General features: G+C 46.8%; 1 protein-coding gene across 1 annotated transcript in view; it reads left to right on the top strand.

Moving 5' to 3' along the window:
• Positions 1-549: 549 nt before the first annotated feature.
• Positions 550-18,953, top strand: part of AASS (aminoadipate-semialdehyde synthase) — a 187,155-nt gene continuing 168,751 nt past the window's right edge. Inside the window, exon 1 of the mRNA XM_082256068.1 lies at positions 550-764. Within this exon, the coding sequence (XP_082112194.1) occupies positions 555-764 (210 nt within the window). The 5' untranslated portion in view covers positions 550-554. The remainder of the gene's footprint in view (positions 765-18,953) is intronic.

Raw genomic sequence — 18,953 nt, forward strand, 5'->3', positions numbered from 1 at the left:
TCGGTGCTGGGGACCCAAACACTGCCAAAAAAACAGCGCGGGTGAGGACAGCACTGGATCCCTGGACAGGTAAGTGCCCTACAGTATTTATGGCTGCTGCCTATATTTTTTTTTGTGTTTTTAAGACTGAAGAACCACTTTAAAGTGGAACTAAACTTTAAGTTTTGAGGTTGGAAAGTATTCACTGGGTGCCAAGGTAAGTCAGGAATAAAATTGCAATGTATATGCCATACAGTGTACACAAAAGACAAAAACCACATGAAGATAGATGGGGAAAAGGTTTTTGGAAAATCTTTTTGTTCTGCTTTAAAGCGGACCTCCACTCAAAAGGGGAAGTTCTGCTTTAGGCCTCCTCCCCCGCCCCGGTTTTTGAAATGAAATGTCACGGGGGGGGGGGGTGTAGCTGCTCCCACTTCCACTCCAACCGCCTAGGTGATCGAAAGCAGAAGTTCTCCTCTTTTTAAAGGCTTACTGTGTATTTTGAGAATACTGCAAATTTTTCTCCAGCATGATCGTTTTCTTTTTTTTTTTCTTTTTTTCTATCAGTTATCATTATGTGGCGGGCTTTGAATTGCAGAAGATATGATGCAAGTCCTGGTCATCTAGTACGTCATCACCACAAAGCTGTGTTGGCGATTCGAAGGGAGGACATCAATGCTTGGGAGCGGCGAGCACCTCTTGCACCAAAGCACGTCAAGGAACTCACAAATCTTGGCTATAAAGTTCTAGTGCAGCCTTCTAATAGGAGAGCAATCCATGAAAAGGTATTTAACTTGGTGCTTGTCAGACAATTTTTTGCCATGGATTGTATCAAACTATAACAGGGGTAGGCAACCTTTTTGAGCATAGTGGGCTGAAAAATGTTTTCAAAGAAAATGTGTGCCAGCTACACAAAAAAAAATCAACTTCACAATCGCAAAAAGGAATGGAATTGAAGAAGAAAAACCATGCTGTATACGACATAAATAATAGTATTAAGTGCATATTGAATTTTCATAGATCAATGGTATGTGGTAAAGTATATTGTAACCCTTGTTCCAGAAGACGTGTGCTGCAAGGTAAGTATAGTAAGCTTGAAATTAATATCCTAGCTGAGGACTTCTGTGAAATATACAGTTGGAAATAAAGGTGATAGCAGTCAACCTAAGCAAGTTCTCTCAGATCACGCACAATTTCTAAACCTTCACACCTCAGATCCGTTCCAATTCTTGCACCTTCACACCTGAAATCTTGCACCTTCACACCTCAGATTACCCGAAATCTTGCACCTTCACATCTCAGATCAGGTTCATTTCCTGCACCTTCACACCTTGGATCTGCCCAAATTCTGCCCCTTCATACCTCAGATCAATCCAATTCCTGCACCTTCACATCTCATGCCAGCCCTACTTCCTGCGCCATCAGGCCTCAGGCCAGCCCCACTTTCCGCTCCATCACGCCTAAGCCCCCCTTTCACATTGGTGGGATTTGACTGCTTCAGATCTCACCTTTTAGATCTCAAGACCTAATGCATGTACAGTATCTTCACATCTCAGATTAGGCCAATTACTGCACCTTGGCACCTCAGGTCAGCCCCAATTCCTGCACCATTGGTTCCAATTTCCTCATTTTAAGAGTTTTTGAAGAGGGGGGATATGCATAAATGAGGGCAAAAGACTTCTTACTACCCGAAAACTGCAATACCCCCCATTTCTACCACCTACCCTGGGTGCACAAGTCCATCTTGAACACTTTGGGGAGACCCATCATAGCCAGCACTAATAGTTTCAATAGTGGGTTGTCCTACTACATAGATTACTGAAACCCATACTTTTTTTCCCCCCACCTCTTTCATTAAGAATTTAAGTCATCTTAATATTTTACGTAAATACACTTGGGAGTCTGGCTATGTATGGATCTACCTGGTTGTTTGGTTCACTTTACACCTCAATACCACAAAGGGTAATCCTCCATGCTTTACATTTTTCTAACAAAAGATCCCAACATGCACTACAAACAGGCTCAGTTCTTAATAAAATGCACTGAGTTTAGCCTTATGCATAATTACTATTTTTTTGGATCAGTTTTGTTAACAGATCCATGGAACTGCTTTGGGGGAAAAATATGCCCCCAGTTATACCAATCTCACGATGGACCACTGGGAGAAGCTCAACATCTGGAAAAACAATTGGTTTGCAGAGTATATTCTATACTATGGGAGCTACATCGACAACCTCCTTATCATTTGGAATAGTAGTGTCCAGATGTTTGGCTCCTTCCTGGAACATTGTAAGCACAATGGTTTTGGGCTTTCGTTCACAAATGTGGGCTTTCGTTCACAAATGTGGACCCTAGAGTTTTTTTAATATAGAATTTGCATATGAGGGTGGTATGATTGTAATGAAAAAACAGGTTAAACCCTGACCAGAAACTCTTACTTGCATTCTAGCAGGTGTGACCACCCGTCCTGGAAGGACAGCATACCTATGGTACAATTTTGGAAAAATTGTTCCAAATTGGAAGACTATAAAACAGAGCCAAGTATTGGTCAACACATTTTTTTTGGAGAAAGCCAAAGAATTACGGCTCACCCAAAGGATTTAGCATATAAAGATAAAGCCTATAGAAGATGTCTGCGGGGAGAGGTAGTCCCAACAACATAGACAGGAGAAGGGTTATAAGAAATTGGGACCAAGTATGTTTTGGCACTACATTTTAACTGTAATACCATGCCATTTCTCACGTAATTTATATTTATCTATTTGTGTGTGTGTGTGTGTGTGTGTGTGTGTGTGTTTACACCTCTCACATTTTTGTATATATTTTTTCATGTGACAACACTGAGGAAATTACACTTTGCTACAATGTAAAGTAGTGAGTGTACAGCTTGTAACAGTGTAAATTTGCTGTCCCCTCAAAATAACTCAACACACAGTCATTAATGTCTAAACCGCTGGCAACAAAAGGGAGTACACCCCTAAGAGAAAATGTTCAAATTGGGCCCAAAGTGTCAATAATTTATGTGGCCACCATTATTTTCCAGCACTGCCTTAACCCTCTTGGGCATGGAGTTCACCAGAGCTTCACAGGTTGCCACTGGGGTCCTCTTCCACTTCTCAATGACGACATCACGGAGGCGGTGGATGTTGGCGACCTTGCTCTCCTCCACTTTCTATTTGAGGATGCCCCACAGATGCTCAATAGGGTTTAGTTCTGGAGATATGCTTGGCCAGTCCATCACCTTTACCCTCAGCTTCTTTAGCAAGGCAGTGGTCATCTTGGTGGTGTATCCAATATAAAAAGATCAGGCGCCTTGGGAGTTTTAAGGTAAAAACTATTAATTGTATTTCTCTATCGTTCATTGACAGACGCAGTCCTCTGATGCATATCAGTAGGGTAATACCGCCCCCTACAGGAGTAGGACACTAGGCAGAAAAAATTTCTGGCTACACCTATGGGCAGTCCCTGGGGGTATACCCTCTCTCTTCCTGCATAGGATGTCAGTTTTAAACTGCCTAGTCAGGAGTGAGGACCTAGTTCCTTGCTGGGATCTTTGGTCCTGGCATGGGAGTACTTTTTTATGTAGATTTTTTTTTTTAGCTAGTCTTTTCTTTTTTCTCCGGAAAGTTTTTCCTGTGAGATCTTCAAGCAATTATGCCGGGCTTGGCAACAGACTGGACCCCCATATCCAGTTGTCACCCCAGTCTGGCCATCAAGCGCGTGCAGGCCGTAGCTCCGCGCTGGGTCGGCCGCGACATAGTCCCACTGGACGGGACTGGCCCCACAAGTTAAATGTCTCGCCAGGATGCACACGACAGGGTCTAGGCTTATGTCACAGCGTTCCTATTTGGCCGACAGCCCCCTACTCTGGTGGCGTGGGGTCCTGTCATTAGATGGCACCCGCCTGTGTTCTTGGTATAGTGATTACACGTACCCCCCCCCCCCTCGCTGGCGGATTTTGGGGTGGACGCGGGCCCTCTTTCTGGGATGGTCGGACCCTCACACTCCTGGGTTTCCCTCTGTCCTGTTCCCTTTGCATGAAAAAAAAAAACTTTTTTCAAAGTTTGCTGGCGGGTCCTATAAGTGCAACATGGACCCCTCAGACCATGTGTCCCCACCTGATCCCCTCACGGAGGCCACAGGGCCCTCCGGGTCGCAACTGTCCACTGATGCAATTTCAGCGGTCCTGGAAGCTTTTTTGTCCCGGGTTGAGGTGGCTTTTAGAGGGCAGGGTGCGCAGAAACAACCCCTCACCCCTGTCTCCTCTGATGTTTCGGACTCTGACTCTGACCCAGCCACGGCAGACCCGGGTACCCCGGCCAGGTCGGGTATCCCGTGAGGTGCCTCCTCTGATAGTGAGGATGAGCTTTCTGCCTCTTCTGCTGCGCAGGATAAGGCGTGGGTGGACGCACTGGTTGTTTAGGTGCGCAAAACACTAAAATTGGAGGATGCGGCTGTCATCACTCCTGGGGCATGGGTTGCCTTCAGCACCCATAAGCCTCCGAGGGTGGAAAAGTATTTTCCCTTCCCCACTTATTTTGCTGGCCTACTCGCCAAAGAATGGAAGCGGCGGACACGTTCTCCCGGGGTGTCGAGGCGGTTTACCAGACGCTACCCTTTTGAGGAGTCTCTGGTGAAGAAGTAGTCTGTGCCACCTAAGGTGGATCCCCCGGTCTCCAGACTTAACAAGGCAAGGCTACCGTGATTCCAGTGGAAGATTCCCGTCCTTTAAGGACCCAGAGGATAGGAAGGCGGAGGCTGTGGCCCGCAACATGGACGCTATGGTGGGGACTGCGCTACGGCCTGCCTTTGCTTCAGCCCTTGTCACCCAAACGGTGACTGAATGGATGAAGCTGCTTCGCCGTGACGTGGAGGGCCAGCCGGTCCCTCCTGAATTTGGGGAACTGTTGGACCAGATGGTGCAGGCGCTGCTGTATGCTTGCAATTAAGTGGAAAAATTTGGTGTTTATCACCAAAACAACCTGCGCTAAAGGATAATAAAAATAAATATAATGATGATTGATATTAAATTATTAGTGCATGTGAACAATAATATATGTGTGGAAAAAAGGGGGTTTCAACAGTGAGCTGCAACGTAAAACGTAAAAAACGTGAATGAAGCTTATAAGGGGGGATACGGCGCTCAACCAAATCACATACATAAATTAAATAAATATATACAGTATAAGTGCTAATTTGAATTAAATTTCTTCAATTAAACTTAAATTATATTTAAAATTGTGATTTATAAACCATACAAAGTGAAAATCTGTGCAAAGGTGAAATAGTGCATATATGTTAATAAAGTTTCTAGTGCAAAAAGGCCAGCAAGAGATATCTCAAGCTCAAGGCAGCTGGTGAATATCCTGAAGCTTAATAGTAGAGATTCACTCCTTCACTCAGTGAGTGCAAAAATACCTGCTTACCAGATATATCGGACCCCTTGATTATAAGGGGTCACATAAGCGGTGATCTCTCTCCACCGATCAAAATGGGACGATAATCCATAAATATCCTTTCGTATTTAGATATACACAGTGGATTTTTAAATGGGTCACTCTTCCTTTAAATATGACGTATTTTTTCCCGTTTTTTAATTCATTGGGACCGAAGATATGTAGAGAAAAGAAAGAGGGGCTCTCATTGCGTAGTATCAAACAGTGGACAATTTATTAGGTTAAAATTGCACTTACTGTATAGAAGTTAACAATAGAAATACCAATGATTTATTTTCAGCACAGAATATTGCATCCAAAGACATGGATCTTTCTCTCAAGGGTGTTTGAGAGTTTTCATATTGTGTTCCGTGTATGGTGGGATTTAGCCACTTTGGAGCAATACTATAAAATTAAATGACACCCAGGAGATTGCGTTGGGACTTGGGTCCAAACGATGGACTCCTTGACCCAGATTTAAAAAAGGAGTGGTACAATTTTTTTCAATCCTAGTGAAGCGAGGTTTCTCTGTAAGTGCAATTCAGAGATGGAAACTGGCCTCAATAGACATCAAGGATGCCTACCTTCACATTCCAAACTGTGCTGCTCATTAAGGTTTTCTCCATTTTGCTGTGGGAGAAGATCACTCTCAGTTTGTGGCGTTACCCTTTGGTCTCCACTCCGCTCCTCAAGTCTTCACAAAGGTGTTGGCCCCGGTCCTGACACTGTTGCGACAGCGGGGAATACCAGTCCTGGGCTACCTGGACAATCTGATTCTCCGTGCGGAGTCCCCCGCGTTGCTGACGGGAAAACTTGGGAGTCACCATGCGTACTTTGGAGGAGTTTGGTTGGATCGTGAGCCTTCAAAAGTCATCTCTGACCCCTTCCATGAGACTGGTCTATCTGGGTCTGACCTTGGACTCATCCTCTGCCAGGGTGTTTCTTCCTCTGGAAAAACTCCAGAAGATCCAGTCAGCGGTTCGTTTGATGTCCCAACGATCAGCTGTCCCTTCGGACCTGTATGAGAGTACTGAGAATGATGATGTCCTCCTTCGAGGCGGGCCCCTTTGCTCAATTCCACACAAGGGTTCTTCAAAGGGAAATTCTTCTCAAGTGAAACACCCAAATTCTCTGGATTCTCAGATTTGGTTAAGCCACAGGACCATAGAGCCCCTGGTCTGGTGGCTGCGGTCCCCGTTGCTTCAGTCGGGAAAATTCTTTCTCCCAATATACTGGACAGTTGTCACCACGGATGCGAGTCTGTCCGGGTGGGGGGTGGGGGTTCTCAATCAGGACTCTGCTCAGGGAGTCTGGTCCCTGGAGGAATGTCGATTGCCGATTAATGTCCTGCAGCTGAGAGCGATCCGGCTTTGCCTCACTCACTGGACCGACCATCTGAAGGGTTGTCCTGTGCGCATCCACAGCCGTGGCTTACGTCAGTCACAAAGGGGGAACCAAGAGTGTCCTTGCAGCCCTGGAAGTGGCGGGCATTCTACATTGGGCGGAGCGCCATGTTCTGGCTCTCTCTGTGGTCCACATTCCGGGAGTGAAAAATTGGCAGGCGGATTACCACAGCCACCAGGCCTTGGATGCAGGGGAGTGGTCCCTGCATCCGGAGGCGTTTCAACAGTTGTGCCTTCGCTGGGGCACTCTGGATGTGGATCTGTTGGCGTCTCAAATCGACAGGAAGGTACAGAGGTTTGTGGCCCACTCCCGGAACCCTCTGGCAGATGCCGCAGACGCGCTGGTGGCCTCCTGGGGCCAGTACCGGCTGATATATGCCTTTCCTCCTCTCAAGTTGCTGCCGAGACTTCTTCGCAGGATAGAGGCGGAAGGCATTCCGGTCATTCTTGTGGCTCCGGACTGGCCTCATCGCTGACCTGGTCAGGTTTGTCACGGGACGCCCCGTGCAGACTTCCTCTCAGGGTGGATCTGCTCTCTCAGGGGCCAATCTTCCATCCTGCTTTACAGTCGCTGGCTTTGATGGCTTGCCTGTTGAAAGCCAGGTGGTGAAGGACAGGGTTTATCTGCTTCAGTGATTTCCGCTTTGCTAAAAGCGAAGAAGGCGACTTCCCGGAAGATTTTTCATCGTACGTGGAAGTCGTGCATTGCGTGGTGTGAGTCCATTGGGACCCACCCTCGCTCCTATTCGGTGGCTCGGATCTTGGCTTTCCTTCAACGGGGAGTTGATCAAAAGTTGGCCTTGAATACTATCAAGGGTCAGGTCTCGGCCTTGGCCATTTTCTTCCACAGGCCATTGGCCACCCATTCCCTGGTGCGTAGTTTCATCCAGGGGGTGCGACACTTAATACCTCCAGTGCGACCTCCGCTACCACCATGGGATCTTAATTTGGTGCTGTCGGTTCCCCAGAGGCCTCCCTTTGAGAATATTTGGGAGGTCCCCCTGCTTACCTTTTCTCAGAAGGTGGCCTTCTTGGTGGCCACACTTCTGCGCGCAGTGTGTAGGAACTGGCGGTGCTGTCCTGTCGTTCTCTCTATCTTGTGGTTCACAGGGACAAGGTGATACTTCGGCTGGATCCGTCCTTCCTGCCAAAGGGGGTTTCCAGTTTTCACTTAAATGAGGACATTGTGTTACCTTCCTTATGTCCTAAGCCAAAACATAATAAGGAATTTGCCCTGCATACTCTGGATGATGATCGGACGCGCAAGGTGCATTTGGCATCTACTGAGTCTTTTCGCAAATCCAAGTCGCTCTTTGTGCTCACGGATGGCCCAAAGAAGGGACTGCCTGCATCTGCTGCGACTATTTCCAGATGGATCAGACAGACAGTGGGGCAGGCTTATTCCATTAGAGGTCAGGTTCCACCCTTCCCTGTCAAGGCGCACTCTATTTGGGCGCTAAGTGCTTCTTGGGCTTTTCGCCATCAGGCGTCTGTGCTTCAGGTGTGCAAGGTGGCGACTTGGTCGTCTGTTCACACCTTTACCAAATTTTATAAGGTGGATGTGATGGCATCTGCGGATGCCTCCTTTGGCCGCAAGTTATTGCAGGCTGAGGTTTAGGGGGCCTCTTGGCCTTGCTTGAGGGTGTTATATATATATATATATATATATATATTTCCCGGAACTTGTGGCAAAATATAAAATATTCCATGGACTCACCATGCCTCTCAGCAAATAGCTTGGGGTGTGTACTTTCCAAAATGGGGTCATTTGGGGGGGTTTTGTGCTATCTTGGAATTTTAGGGCCTCCGAAACTGTGATGGGTAGTCAGGAGTGAAATCAACAATTTACGCCCTTGGAAAGCCTGAAAGTGGGGGTTGGTTTTCGGGAACCTGTACTCGGGGCGTCCAGCAAATAGCTTGGGCGGTCTACTTTCCAAAATGGGGTCATTTGGGGGACCTGTACTCTATCTTGGAATTTTAGGGCCTCCGAAACTGTGACAGGTAGTGCAGAGATGACATGAACAATTTACGCCATTAGAAAACCTGAGAGTGTTGATTGGCTTTTGCGGTCCTGTACACAGCTAGGCTCCCAAAAAGTCTCACACATGGGGTATCCCCATACTCAGGAGAAGCAGCAGAATGTATTTTGGGGTGTCATTCCACATATACCCATGTGTGAGAAATTTATCTTTTAGTGACAACGTTGTGTAAAAAAAAAATTGTAATTTTCCCAAAACTTGTGGCAAAATATAAAATATTCCATGGACTCACCATACCTCTCAGCAAACAGCTTGGGGTGTCTACTTTCCAAAATGGGGTCATTTGGGGGGGTTTTGTGGTATCTTGACATTTCAGGGCCTCCTAAACCGTTATAGGTAGTGAGAAAATGCAATGAAAAATGTACGCCCTTTGAAATTCTGAAGGTGGTGATTTGTTTTTGGGGACCCGTACACAGCTAGGCTCCCAAAAAGTCCCTGTGGTATCCCTGTACTCAGGAGAAGCAGCAGAATATATTGTGGGGTGTAATTACACATATTGTGAGCAATATATCATTTCAATGACAACTTTGTGTAAAAGAGAAAAAAAATTTTTTTTAGTCATTTTTCAAACACCTGTGACAAAAAAATGAAATATTCAATGAGCTCAACATGCCTGTCAGGACATTCCTTAGGATGTCTACTTTCCAAAAAGTGGTAGTTTGGGGGGGGGGTTTTGTTCTGCCCCGCCATTTTAGCACTTCATGAAATGAGATAGGCAGTCAGAAATTAAAGCTGCGTAAATTTCACTATTTACACCATAGTTTGTAGACGCTATAACTTTTGCGCAAACCAATAAAAATACGCTCATTGATTTATTTTTTTTTTTTGTCAAAGACATGTAGCTAAATATATTTTGGCCAAAAAAAATGACATAAATTGAGTATATTGGATATTTTTTAAAAGACAAAGTTGAAAATGTCATTTCTTTGCAAAATTTTCGCTTTTTTTATTAATATCGCAAAAAATAAAAAGTGCAGAGGCGATCAAATACCACCAAAAGAAAGCTCTGTTTGTGGGGAAAAAAAGGACGTAAATTTCGTTGAGGTACAGCATTGCATGACCGAGCAATTATCAGTTAAAGTCACGAAGTGCCAAGTTGAAAAAAGGGGTCTGGTCTTTAAGCTGCAAAATCCTCCGGTGGTAAAGTGGTTAACAAATAAAAAACTGAAAAATTGAGCGTGCAAAATTATTCAGCCCCTTTACTTTCAGTGCAGCAAACTCTCTCTCTCTCCAGAAGTTCAGTGAGGATCTCTGAATGATCCAATGTTGACCTAAATGACTAATGATGATAAATCGAATCCACCTAGAGAGCATCATGAAGAACAAGGAACACACCAGGCAGGTCCGAGATACTGTTGTGGAGAAGTTTAAAGCCGGATTTGGATACCAAAATATTTCCCAAGCTTTAAACATCCCAAGGAGCACTGTGCAAGCGATAATATTGAAATGGAAGGAGTATCAGACCACTGCAAATCTACGAAGACCTAGCCATCCATCTAAACTTTCAGCTCATACAAGGAGAAGACTGATCAGAGATGCAGCCAAGAGGCCCATGATCACTCTGGATGAACTGCAGAGATCTACAGCTGAGGTGGGAGACTCTGTCCATAGGACAACAATCAGTCGTATACTGCACAAATCTGGCCTTTATGGAAGAGTGGCAAGAAGAAAGCCATTTCTTGAAGATATCCATAAAAAGTGTTGTTTAAAGTTTGCCACAAGCCACCTGGGAGACACACCAAACATGTGGAAGAAGGTGCTCTGGTCAGATGAAACCAAAATCTAACTTTTTGGCAACAATGCAAAACGTTATGTTTGGCGTAAAAGCAACACAGCTCATCACCCTGAACACACCATCCCCACTGTCAACATCGAGAATCTGTGGAAAGAACTGAAAACTGCTGTTCACAAACGCTCTCCATCCAACCTCACTGAGCTCGAGCTGTTTTGCAAGGAGGAATGGGCAAAAATTTCAGTCTCTCGATGTGAGGAATGGGCAAAAATTTCAGTCTCTCGATGTGCAAAACTGATAGAGACATACCCCAAGCGACTTACAGCTGTAATCGCAGCAAAAGGTGGCGCTACAAAGTATTAACTTAAGGGGGCTGAATAATTTTGCACGCCCAATTTTTCTGTTTTTTATTTGTTAAAGTTTGAAATATCCAATAAATTTCATTCCACTTCATGATTGTGTCCCACTTGTTGATTCTTCACAAAAAATTAGTTTTATATCTTTATGTTTGAAGCCTGAAATGTGGCAAAAGGTCGCAAAGTTCAAGGGGGCCGAATACTTTCGCAAGGCACTGTACCCCTCGTGCATCTATTAGGGAAGGGGGAAGGCAATCTGCTGGGTTCCAATTGGAGAGGGGAACTATACAAGGGTGTCCCCTCTCCCCATTGTTGTTTGCCCTGGCAATCGAGCCATTGGCGGTGTGTATTCGAAATAATGAGCATATTGTGAGGTTTAAGTACGGTTCTTTACAGGAAAAGATCCTACTATATGCGGATGATATGCTTCTGCTTCTGGGGGGCTCTGATTACTTGCTCAGGGAAACAATGGCAACTATTACTGAATTAGGGAGGTACTCTGGGCTTGCTATCAATTGGACGAAATCTGCTCTGATGCCCTTAGGCTCCATGTACACGGGATGCTGGAAATGGCCGTTTAGGAGCAGTTGGGCTTTTTTTTTTTTTCAGAAGCCCCTGAACGCAGCTCCATGTTATCTTATCTGTCCATGTACACATGGTCGTTTACAGTCATTTGCAGGCAGTTGCGTTCAGGGACTTGTTTTAGAACGCAATTATTTGCGTTCGAACGTGTGTTTCCCAGCGTTTCAAACGCAGAAACGCGGCTGAACGTGATGAACCTACGTTCAGCCACGTTATAAGTTTTTTTTTTTTTTTTTTTTTTCTTCCATTCAAAATCAATGGTTCCCTATGGGAGCCTATTGATTTGAATGGAAGTCGCACCGCAAGTCGGATCTGACTTGCGGCGTGACCTGCACTGTGAGAATCTTGAGGGGGAACTCCATGCCAAAAATGGGGAAAAAAACTGCGTGGGAATCCCCCCCAGGTTCCAAACCAGGCCCTTCGGGTCCGGTATGGAATTTGAGGGTAGCCCCGCGCCGTAAAAACGGCGTGGGGTCCCCCCAAAATCCATACCAGACCCTTATCCGAGCATGCAGCCCGGCAGGCCAGGAAAGGGGAGGGGACGAGCGAGCGGCCCCACCCCCCCTGGACCACACCAGGCCACATGCCCTCAACATGGGGGGGTGTTGGTGCTTTGGGGCAGGGGGAGCTCTGCACCCCCCACCTCAAAGCACCTTGCCCCCATGTTGATGAGGACAAGGGCCTCATCCCCACAACCCTGGCCGGTGGTTGTGGGGGTCTGCGGGCAGGCGGCTCATCGGAATCTGGAAGCCCCCTTTAACAAGGGGGCCCCCCAGATCCCGGACCCCCTCCCTATGTGAATGGATATGGGGTACACTGTACCCCTACTCATTCACCACATAAAAGGCAGTGTATGGAAATAACGACAGGAGACGTTTTGGAAAGTTTATTAAAAATCTTCATCCGGCTCTTCTTGTCTTCTCCTCTCCGGGGGTTTCTGCTCTTTTGCTGTCCGCTCTTCTTGTGTTCTCCTCTCTGGGGTCTTCTGCTCTTTTGCTGTCCGCTCTTCTGCTGTCCTCTCTTCTTTTCTTCTCTCCGGTCTTCTGCTCTTTTGCTGTCGGCTCTTCTTCTTCCTCCGGTCCTCCTCCTCCTCCAGCGTCTCCGGTGATTATGCCGGTCTCTGCAGCTTATTATATAGCCATTGGGGGCGTGGCCCCGATGACGTCATTGGGAGGCCCCGCCCCTCATGTCACAGATGACTTCACCTGTGACATGAGGGGGCGGGGCCTCCCGATGACTTCATCGGGGCCACGCCCCTAACGGCTATATAATAAGCTGCAGAGACCGGAGACCGGCATAATCACCGGAGACGTCGGAGGAGGAGGACCGGAGGAAGAAGAAGAGCCGACAGCAAAAGAGCAGAAGACTGGAGAGGAGAAGACAAGAAGAGCCGGATGAAGATTTTTAATAAACTTTCCAAAACGTCTCCTGTCGTTATTTCCATACACTGCCTTTTATGTGGTGAATGAGTAGGGGTACAGTGTACCCCATACCCATTCACATAGGGAGGGGGTCCGGGATCTGGGGGGCCCCCTTGTTAAAGGGGGCTTCCAGATTCCGATGAGCCCCCTGCCCGCAGACCCCCACAACCACCGGCAAGGGTTGTGGGGATGAGGCCCTTGTCCTCCTCAACATGGGGGCAAGGTGCTTTGAGGTGGGGGGGTGCAGAGCTCCCCCTGCCCCAAAGCACCAACACCCCCCCATGTTGAGGGCATGTGGCCTGGTGTGGTCCAGGGGGGGGGGGCCGTTTGCTCATCCCCTCCCCTTTCCTGGCCTGCCGGGCTGCATGCTCGGATAAGGGTCTGGTATGGTTTTTGGGGGGGACCCCACGCCGTTTTTTCGGCGCGGGGCTACCCTCAAATTCCATACCGGACCCGAAGGGCCTGGTTTGGAACCTGGGGGGGACCCCCACGCAGTTTTTTTCCCATTTTTGGCGTGGAGTTCCCCCTCAAGATTCTCACAGTGCAGGTTGCGCCGTAAGTCAGATCCGACTTGCGGTGCGACTTCCATTCAAATCAATAGGCTCCCATAGGGAACCATTGATTTTGAATGGAGGCAGAAAAACGATGCTGAAAGCAACGTGGCCAAACGTGCAATAACGCAAATGGAAAAAGCTACTGAAAGCACGTTTAACAGCTGCTTTTTCCCGGCGTCAGAAATAGCTTTGCAGGACGTTTTTTCTAACGTCCCGTGTACATGGAGCCTTAGATGGGGTGGTGGATCAGTTGGTGTGTAGTTTTTGTCTGGTTCCGGTAGTGGCCTCATTTAAGTACCTGGGGCTGGTGATTTTGCAAGCCCTGTTGGATTCTTGTAGACTTAATGTACTACCGTTACTGGTAAAACTCAAAGATCGGGCTAAGATCTGGAGGAAGTTATGGCTATCTGTTGCTGGACATGTTAGTCTGGTTAACCACTTGCCTTCTGTGCACTTAAACCCTCTTCTCATCCAGACCAATTTTTAGCTTTCAGTGCTCTCACACTTTGAATGACAATTGCTTGGTCATGCAACACTGAACCCATAAGAATTTTTTGTCCCTTTTTTCACACAAATAGAGCTTTCTTTTGGTGGTATTTAATCATCTCTGGGTTTTTTATTTTTTACAAAAAAAAAAGAAAGACAGAAAATTTTGAAAAAAAAAAAAGTTTTTCTTATTTTCTGCGAGTAAATTTTGAATATAAATAAATTTTTTTCTCCTTCACTGATGTGCGCTGATGAGGTGGCACTAATATGCCGCACTGATGAGCACTGATAGGTGACACTGCTGGGCACTGGCGGGTGGCACTGGCGGGTGGCACTGATGGGCGGCACTGATGGGCCGCACCATCAGTGCCCACACTCAGTGCCTACAGTGCTGCCAGTCAGTGCTCATCAGTGCCTAGATGAGCAGGCACTGATGGGCACTGATTGTGGGCACTGATGGCGGGCACTGTGGGCACTTAGTGTGTTTTATTTACCTTGTGTAATCAGGGCACTGGTGATCAGTGCCCTGATTACATTCCTCTGTGTCCCCGACGGCTGATCGGCTCTGCTCCTTCCTCACACTGCAGTCTCTGTGTGAGGAAGGAGCGCTGGCGATGAGAGATGATCTCATATGTTTACATATGAGATCATCTCTCATTGCATGGGCCGATCACGTGGTAAATGGGCGATGTGATTGGCCATTTACCACGATCTGTGATTGGCTGTGTCCAAGGGACACGGCCGACACAGATTTTCCCCGATGGGAGCGCGCGGGGAGCCTGTCTCTGGGAGGCCGTTTAAAGACGGCCTCCCGGAAATTTGAGTCCATGCTGTAGCCGTACTTCGGCTATAGCGCGGATGTGAAGAAGTTAAAATGATTCTCATGCCTCAATTTATTTATTGTCTGAATAATTCCCCGGTGGTGATTCCACTGCAGACTTTTTGGATGATAAATTCAATTTTTAGGGATCTAGTTTGGAAGGGGAGCAGTGCTAGGATGAGGCTGGAACAACTTCAGAAGCCTAAGGAGAGGGAAGGGCTCGCCCTCCCGAACCCCTGGCTGTATTAGATACTTCACAGTGACAGCATCTGGTGGGGGGACTGGCGGATGGACCGATGGCCTCATCCTTGCGCGTTATGCTTCAATATAGTGGTGCAAAGTCTTTGGCGGAGGGCCTGGAGGCGCAATTATTTGCCAAGTCAAATAATTTCCCACGTATAGACTGGTCCAAAAAATATGGGATAAAACCAAGCAGTTACAAGGTATGTCTGGGTTCACAAAATATAGCCCGATATGGAATAATTATTCCTACCCTGAACTTTTAAAATTGACAATGCGTGGCCCAGTGGAGGGCTGTGGGGGTGACACACCTCTATCATATTTTTGACGGTGGCAAATTTTTGTAATTTGCTCAATTGCAGGCTAAATTTAATTCACTATATACGAAATTCCCTTATCTTCAATTACAGCATGCTATAAGAACCCAGACAGCACTGGAGGGTATTGAGCTCTCCCCAACTCCTGTATTTTCCCTTATGCAACACACGGCTATAACTAAAGGATTTATTTTGGGCTGCTATGCGCTTCTTTTAGGGATGTACTTTTGAGAAATTTCCTAGTAATGCCCGTGAAAAATGGGCGAGAGATGTGGGAGAAATATCCAGGGGAACAATGGGAGAGGGCATTGGAGGCTGTCATGACTTGCTCATTGAATGCCTCTCTGAGAGTCTCCCAACTATATATCCTTCTCAGAGTTCACTATACTCCACTTAAATTACATCTGATGGGCATGAGGCCAGATGCATTATGTGGTAAATGCAGGGGGGAGACGGGCACCCTTATCCATTTGTTGTGGAGATGCTCCAAATTGCACCGATATTGGTCCAAGGTTGTGACCACAGTAAACACTGCTTTAGGTGTAGTGGTCCCTTTTGGATGCTAGACAATGCTTGTTGGGCATGCTTGATACGGTCACCCAGGACAGATGTCTTGGGGAGGCGGCAGCTAGAGCCTTGTTTCAGGCATGTAGACTTTTGTTAGTAAACTGGACTGCATCTGAACCTCCCACGCATGAGATGTGGCTTGGACAGTTGGGTAATACATTGCGCATTGAAAAACTTGTATATCAAAATAGGGGCTCCCCTTACAAATTTGAGAAGGTGTGGGGTAGATGGTTGCTACTCCGGGCCTGGCCCCTGCAGACTTGGTCCTGGGTAGATTGCTGTGCCAATAATGGCATTTATAATGTTACCTGGGAGGAACTGCAGAGGAGATAGGAGCTTTATGTTTGTAACTTGGTATAATGAATAGTATTTTTGTCACATTAGGTATGTATGTACCTGTTATAAATGTATTGTTGTTGGCATCTCAATAAAATTGTTCTTGATTAAAAAAAAAAAAAAGCCGTTCCAGCGGTGCCATTACTCCAGTCAATGTCTGGGTAGTTAAAATCCCTCATTATTATCACTGTCCCAGCCCTTGCAACCCTTTCTATCTGTGCAAGGAGCTGAGTCTCTGCCTTCTCTTTCATACTGGGAGGTCTATAATAAACTCCAATGATAATCTTTGTATTACGCGCACCCATGTACATTTCCACTCATACTGCTTCAGACTCCTCACACACTCCATCAACTAGGTCCTCTTTCACTCACTTTGAGATCACTTCTCACATAGACAGACACCTTCAACCCCTCTGTTTTACCCTGTCTTTCCTGAAAGAGAGCATAGCCAGGAATATTAGTAGCCCAGTCATGTGAAGAATGAAGCCAAGATTCAGCAATACCAATTAAATCCTAGTTCTCCTCGTGCACCAGAGCTTCCAAATCACCTATTTTGCTTGGCAGACTTCTGGCATTGGTGAACAGACACTTTAATTTATTGCCACGTTTTGCACACTTATTTTTGCAAATTTTTTTATTTTAGTACAAATAGTACCATTTCCAATGGCTGGCTGGTTGTTTAGGTATGCTTTAATTTTTTCTGCTTTGAGACTTGGGGTAGATCCTTTCATCAGAACTAATGCAGAGATGAACAAAGGATTATACCACTATATATATTCAGCAATGCTTCCCATGTAATCATATATTCAAATTAACTGGAAAATGCTCATTATGCATAAAAAAATAAATCTACTCTGATCTCCTTCAGAACAGGCACAATGTAATTCTCTTGGCCTGCGGTAGGTAATCTGAACTGTATTTTATGTACAGAAAGTAAATAACTCATAGCGTATCATTGAACATTAAATCCAGCTTGTAAAAGCTTTTCTCTTACGTCCTCCGACAGTCGCCGCCATCTTCATATTCGTCACAATGGGGGTATTAGACTTTGCTCCGTAGGAGTAGCTAGGCAACAGAATATGTCAATATTAAAGCTTTTAACATATCCCCACACCAGGGGGTGGTCCCCTCAGTCTATACCCTCCTGCTTCCTGTTTCCTGCTTCAGTTTCAATGTCTAGCTTGTCAGGAGTAGCTGGATGTCTCTATGCTGGGGCATTTTGTCTCAGCCTTCTCTCTTTTTTGATTTTATTTGAGTTTTTTCTCTCTTTCTTTATTTAGCTGTTATTTTTACCAGCAATAGTTAGATCTTCGGATGAAGAGGATAATGGGGGCTGTGTCTCGGGCTGACTCCCCTGGTCGCAGGTTGTGGGTCAGTGGCTTCTCAGCCCGCCATCGAGCGTTCAGTCAGGTACCGCTCCTGAGTTTTCTGAACGACCCATCCCTGTTCCGTGCAGGGATGCTAGGGTGAGGTGGCTACCTCACTGGACGCTGTGCGGTTTCTCAACCCACCTTCTGCTGCGTCCTGGATGCGACTCTCCCTGTCTCATGTACAGCGGCTTGTTCGCCTGTGCGTGTCCCCCACGCCATGTAAGAGGTAAGTGTATTCATGTGGGGACCTGTCTGTCTGGGGGGTGTCAGTCTGGGACTGTGTTGCCTTGCCCTGTGTTCACACTATTGATGTTTCCCTATCTCTCACACTGCATGCTGTGGGCTGCAAGGAGGGGGGGCTGTGCTGCACTTCTGTGTCAGTCTGAGTGTGTGAACGGCTGTGTGCTGTGGAACTTGATGCTATCATGTTTGGGGCACATTACAGCGCCGCTGCGGCGGTCCACCATGTTCTTTATAACTATGTGGTGTATTTTTATTCCACCTTCATGAGGTGGGGGAGCGGCGGTTTCGGCGCCAAACGGCGCCATTTTGGCTGTACTCGTTCTGGCCGCATGGTACACATGCATGGCGGCCATTTTCTTGTAGCCTCCCATAGGCTTTAATGGAGTGCCCTGAATATCAGCAGTTCCTTTTCTACAGGAGCACCGATCTGGCCGGCAGCAGCAGCGGTCTCTCCAGGTTTTTTCCCTCTATTCTCTGTATCCTTGCCTGAGTATAACTTCTCCCTGTGGGGGTCCCTGGTGTGGGTGTGCTTGTGTGGCGGTGGGCTACGTTCGCAGCGCCTTATTTAAAGGGGCGGTCACCCATTTTATTTTACTCATTTTGGGGCATGGATTCTCAGGAAAGCAAATTTCCTGTCACATTGGTGGGAAGCCAGGGGACTGCGGTTTTCCCCCTCGGGGGGGGGGATTTGGCTGCGATTGTGGCTAGCCTTGCGACTCAGGTGCAATTGCTGATGGCTGCCCAATCCTCAAACAGGCCCAGAGTTTTCAATTTCCTCTGATTCAGAGGGTGTTGGTGATGGGGCTGCTGTTGCTGGGGTCTCCTTGTCGGGGTCCCGTTCCTCCCTGGACCTTGTAGGGTCAGAAATGGAGGCTGAGGTTGAGGGGGTTGATATTTCTCCCCCTGGCTCGTCTGAAGAGCTTGCACTCATGGATGAATTGGTTGTTTCTATCAAGCAAACACTGCTTTTACAGGATGAACCTTGTCCTCCTGCTGCCTTGGCGGCTTATGGGACGCAGAAAAGACGCAAAACATCGCAGGTATTTCCCTGCACTGATGATTTTCAATGCGCT

The sequence above is a fragment of the Pelophylax lessonae genome (assembly GCF_965119305.1).
Source record: "Pelophylax lessonae genome assembly, chromosome: 4".
NCBI classification, from domain to species: Eukaryota; Metazoa; Chordata; class Amphibia; order Anura; family Ranidae; genus Pelophylax; species Pelophylax lessonae.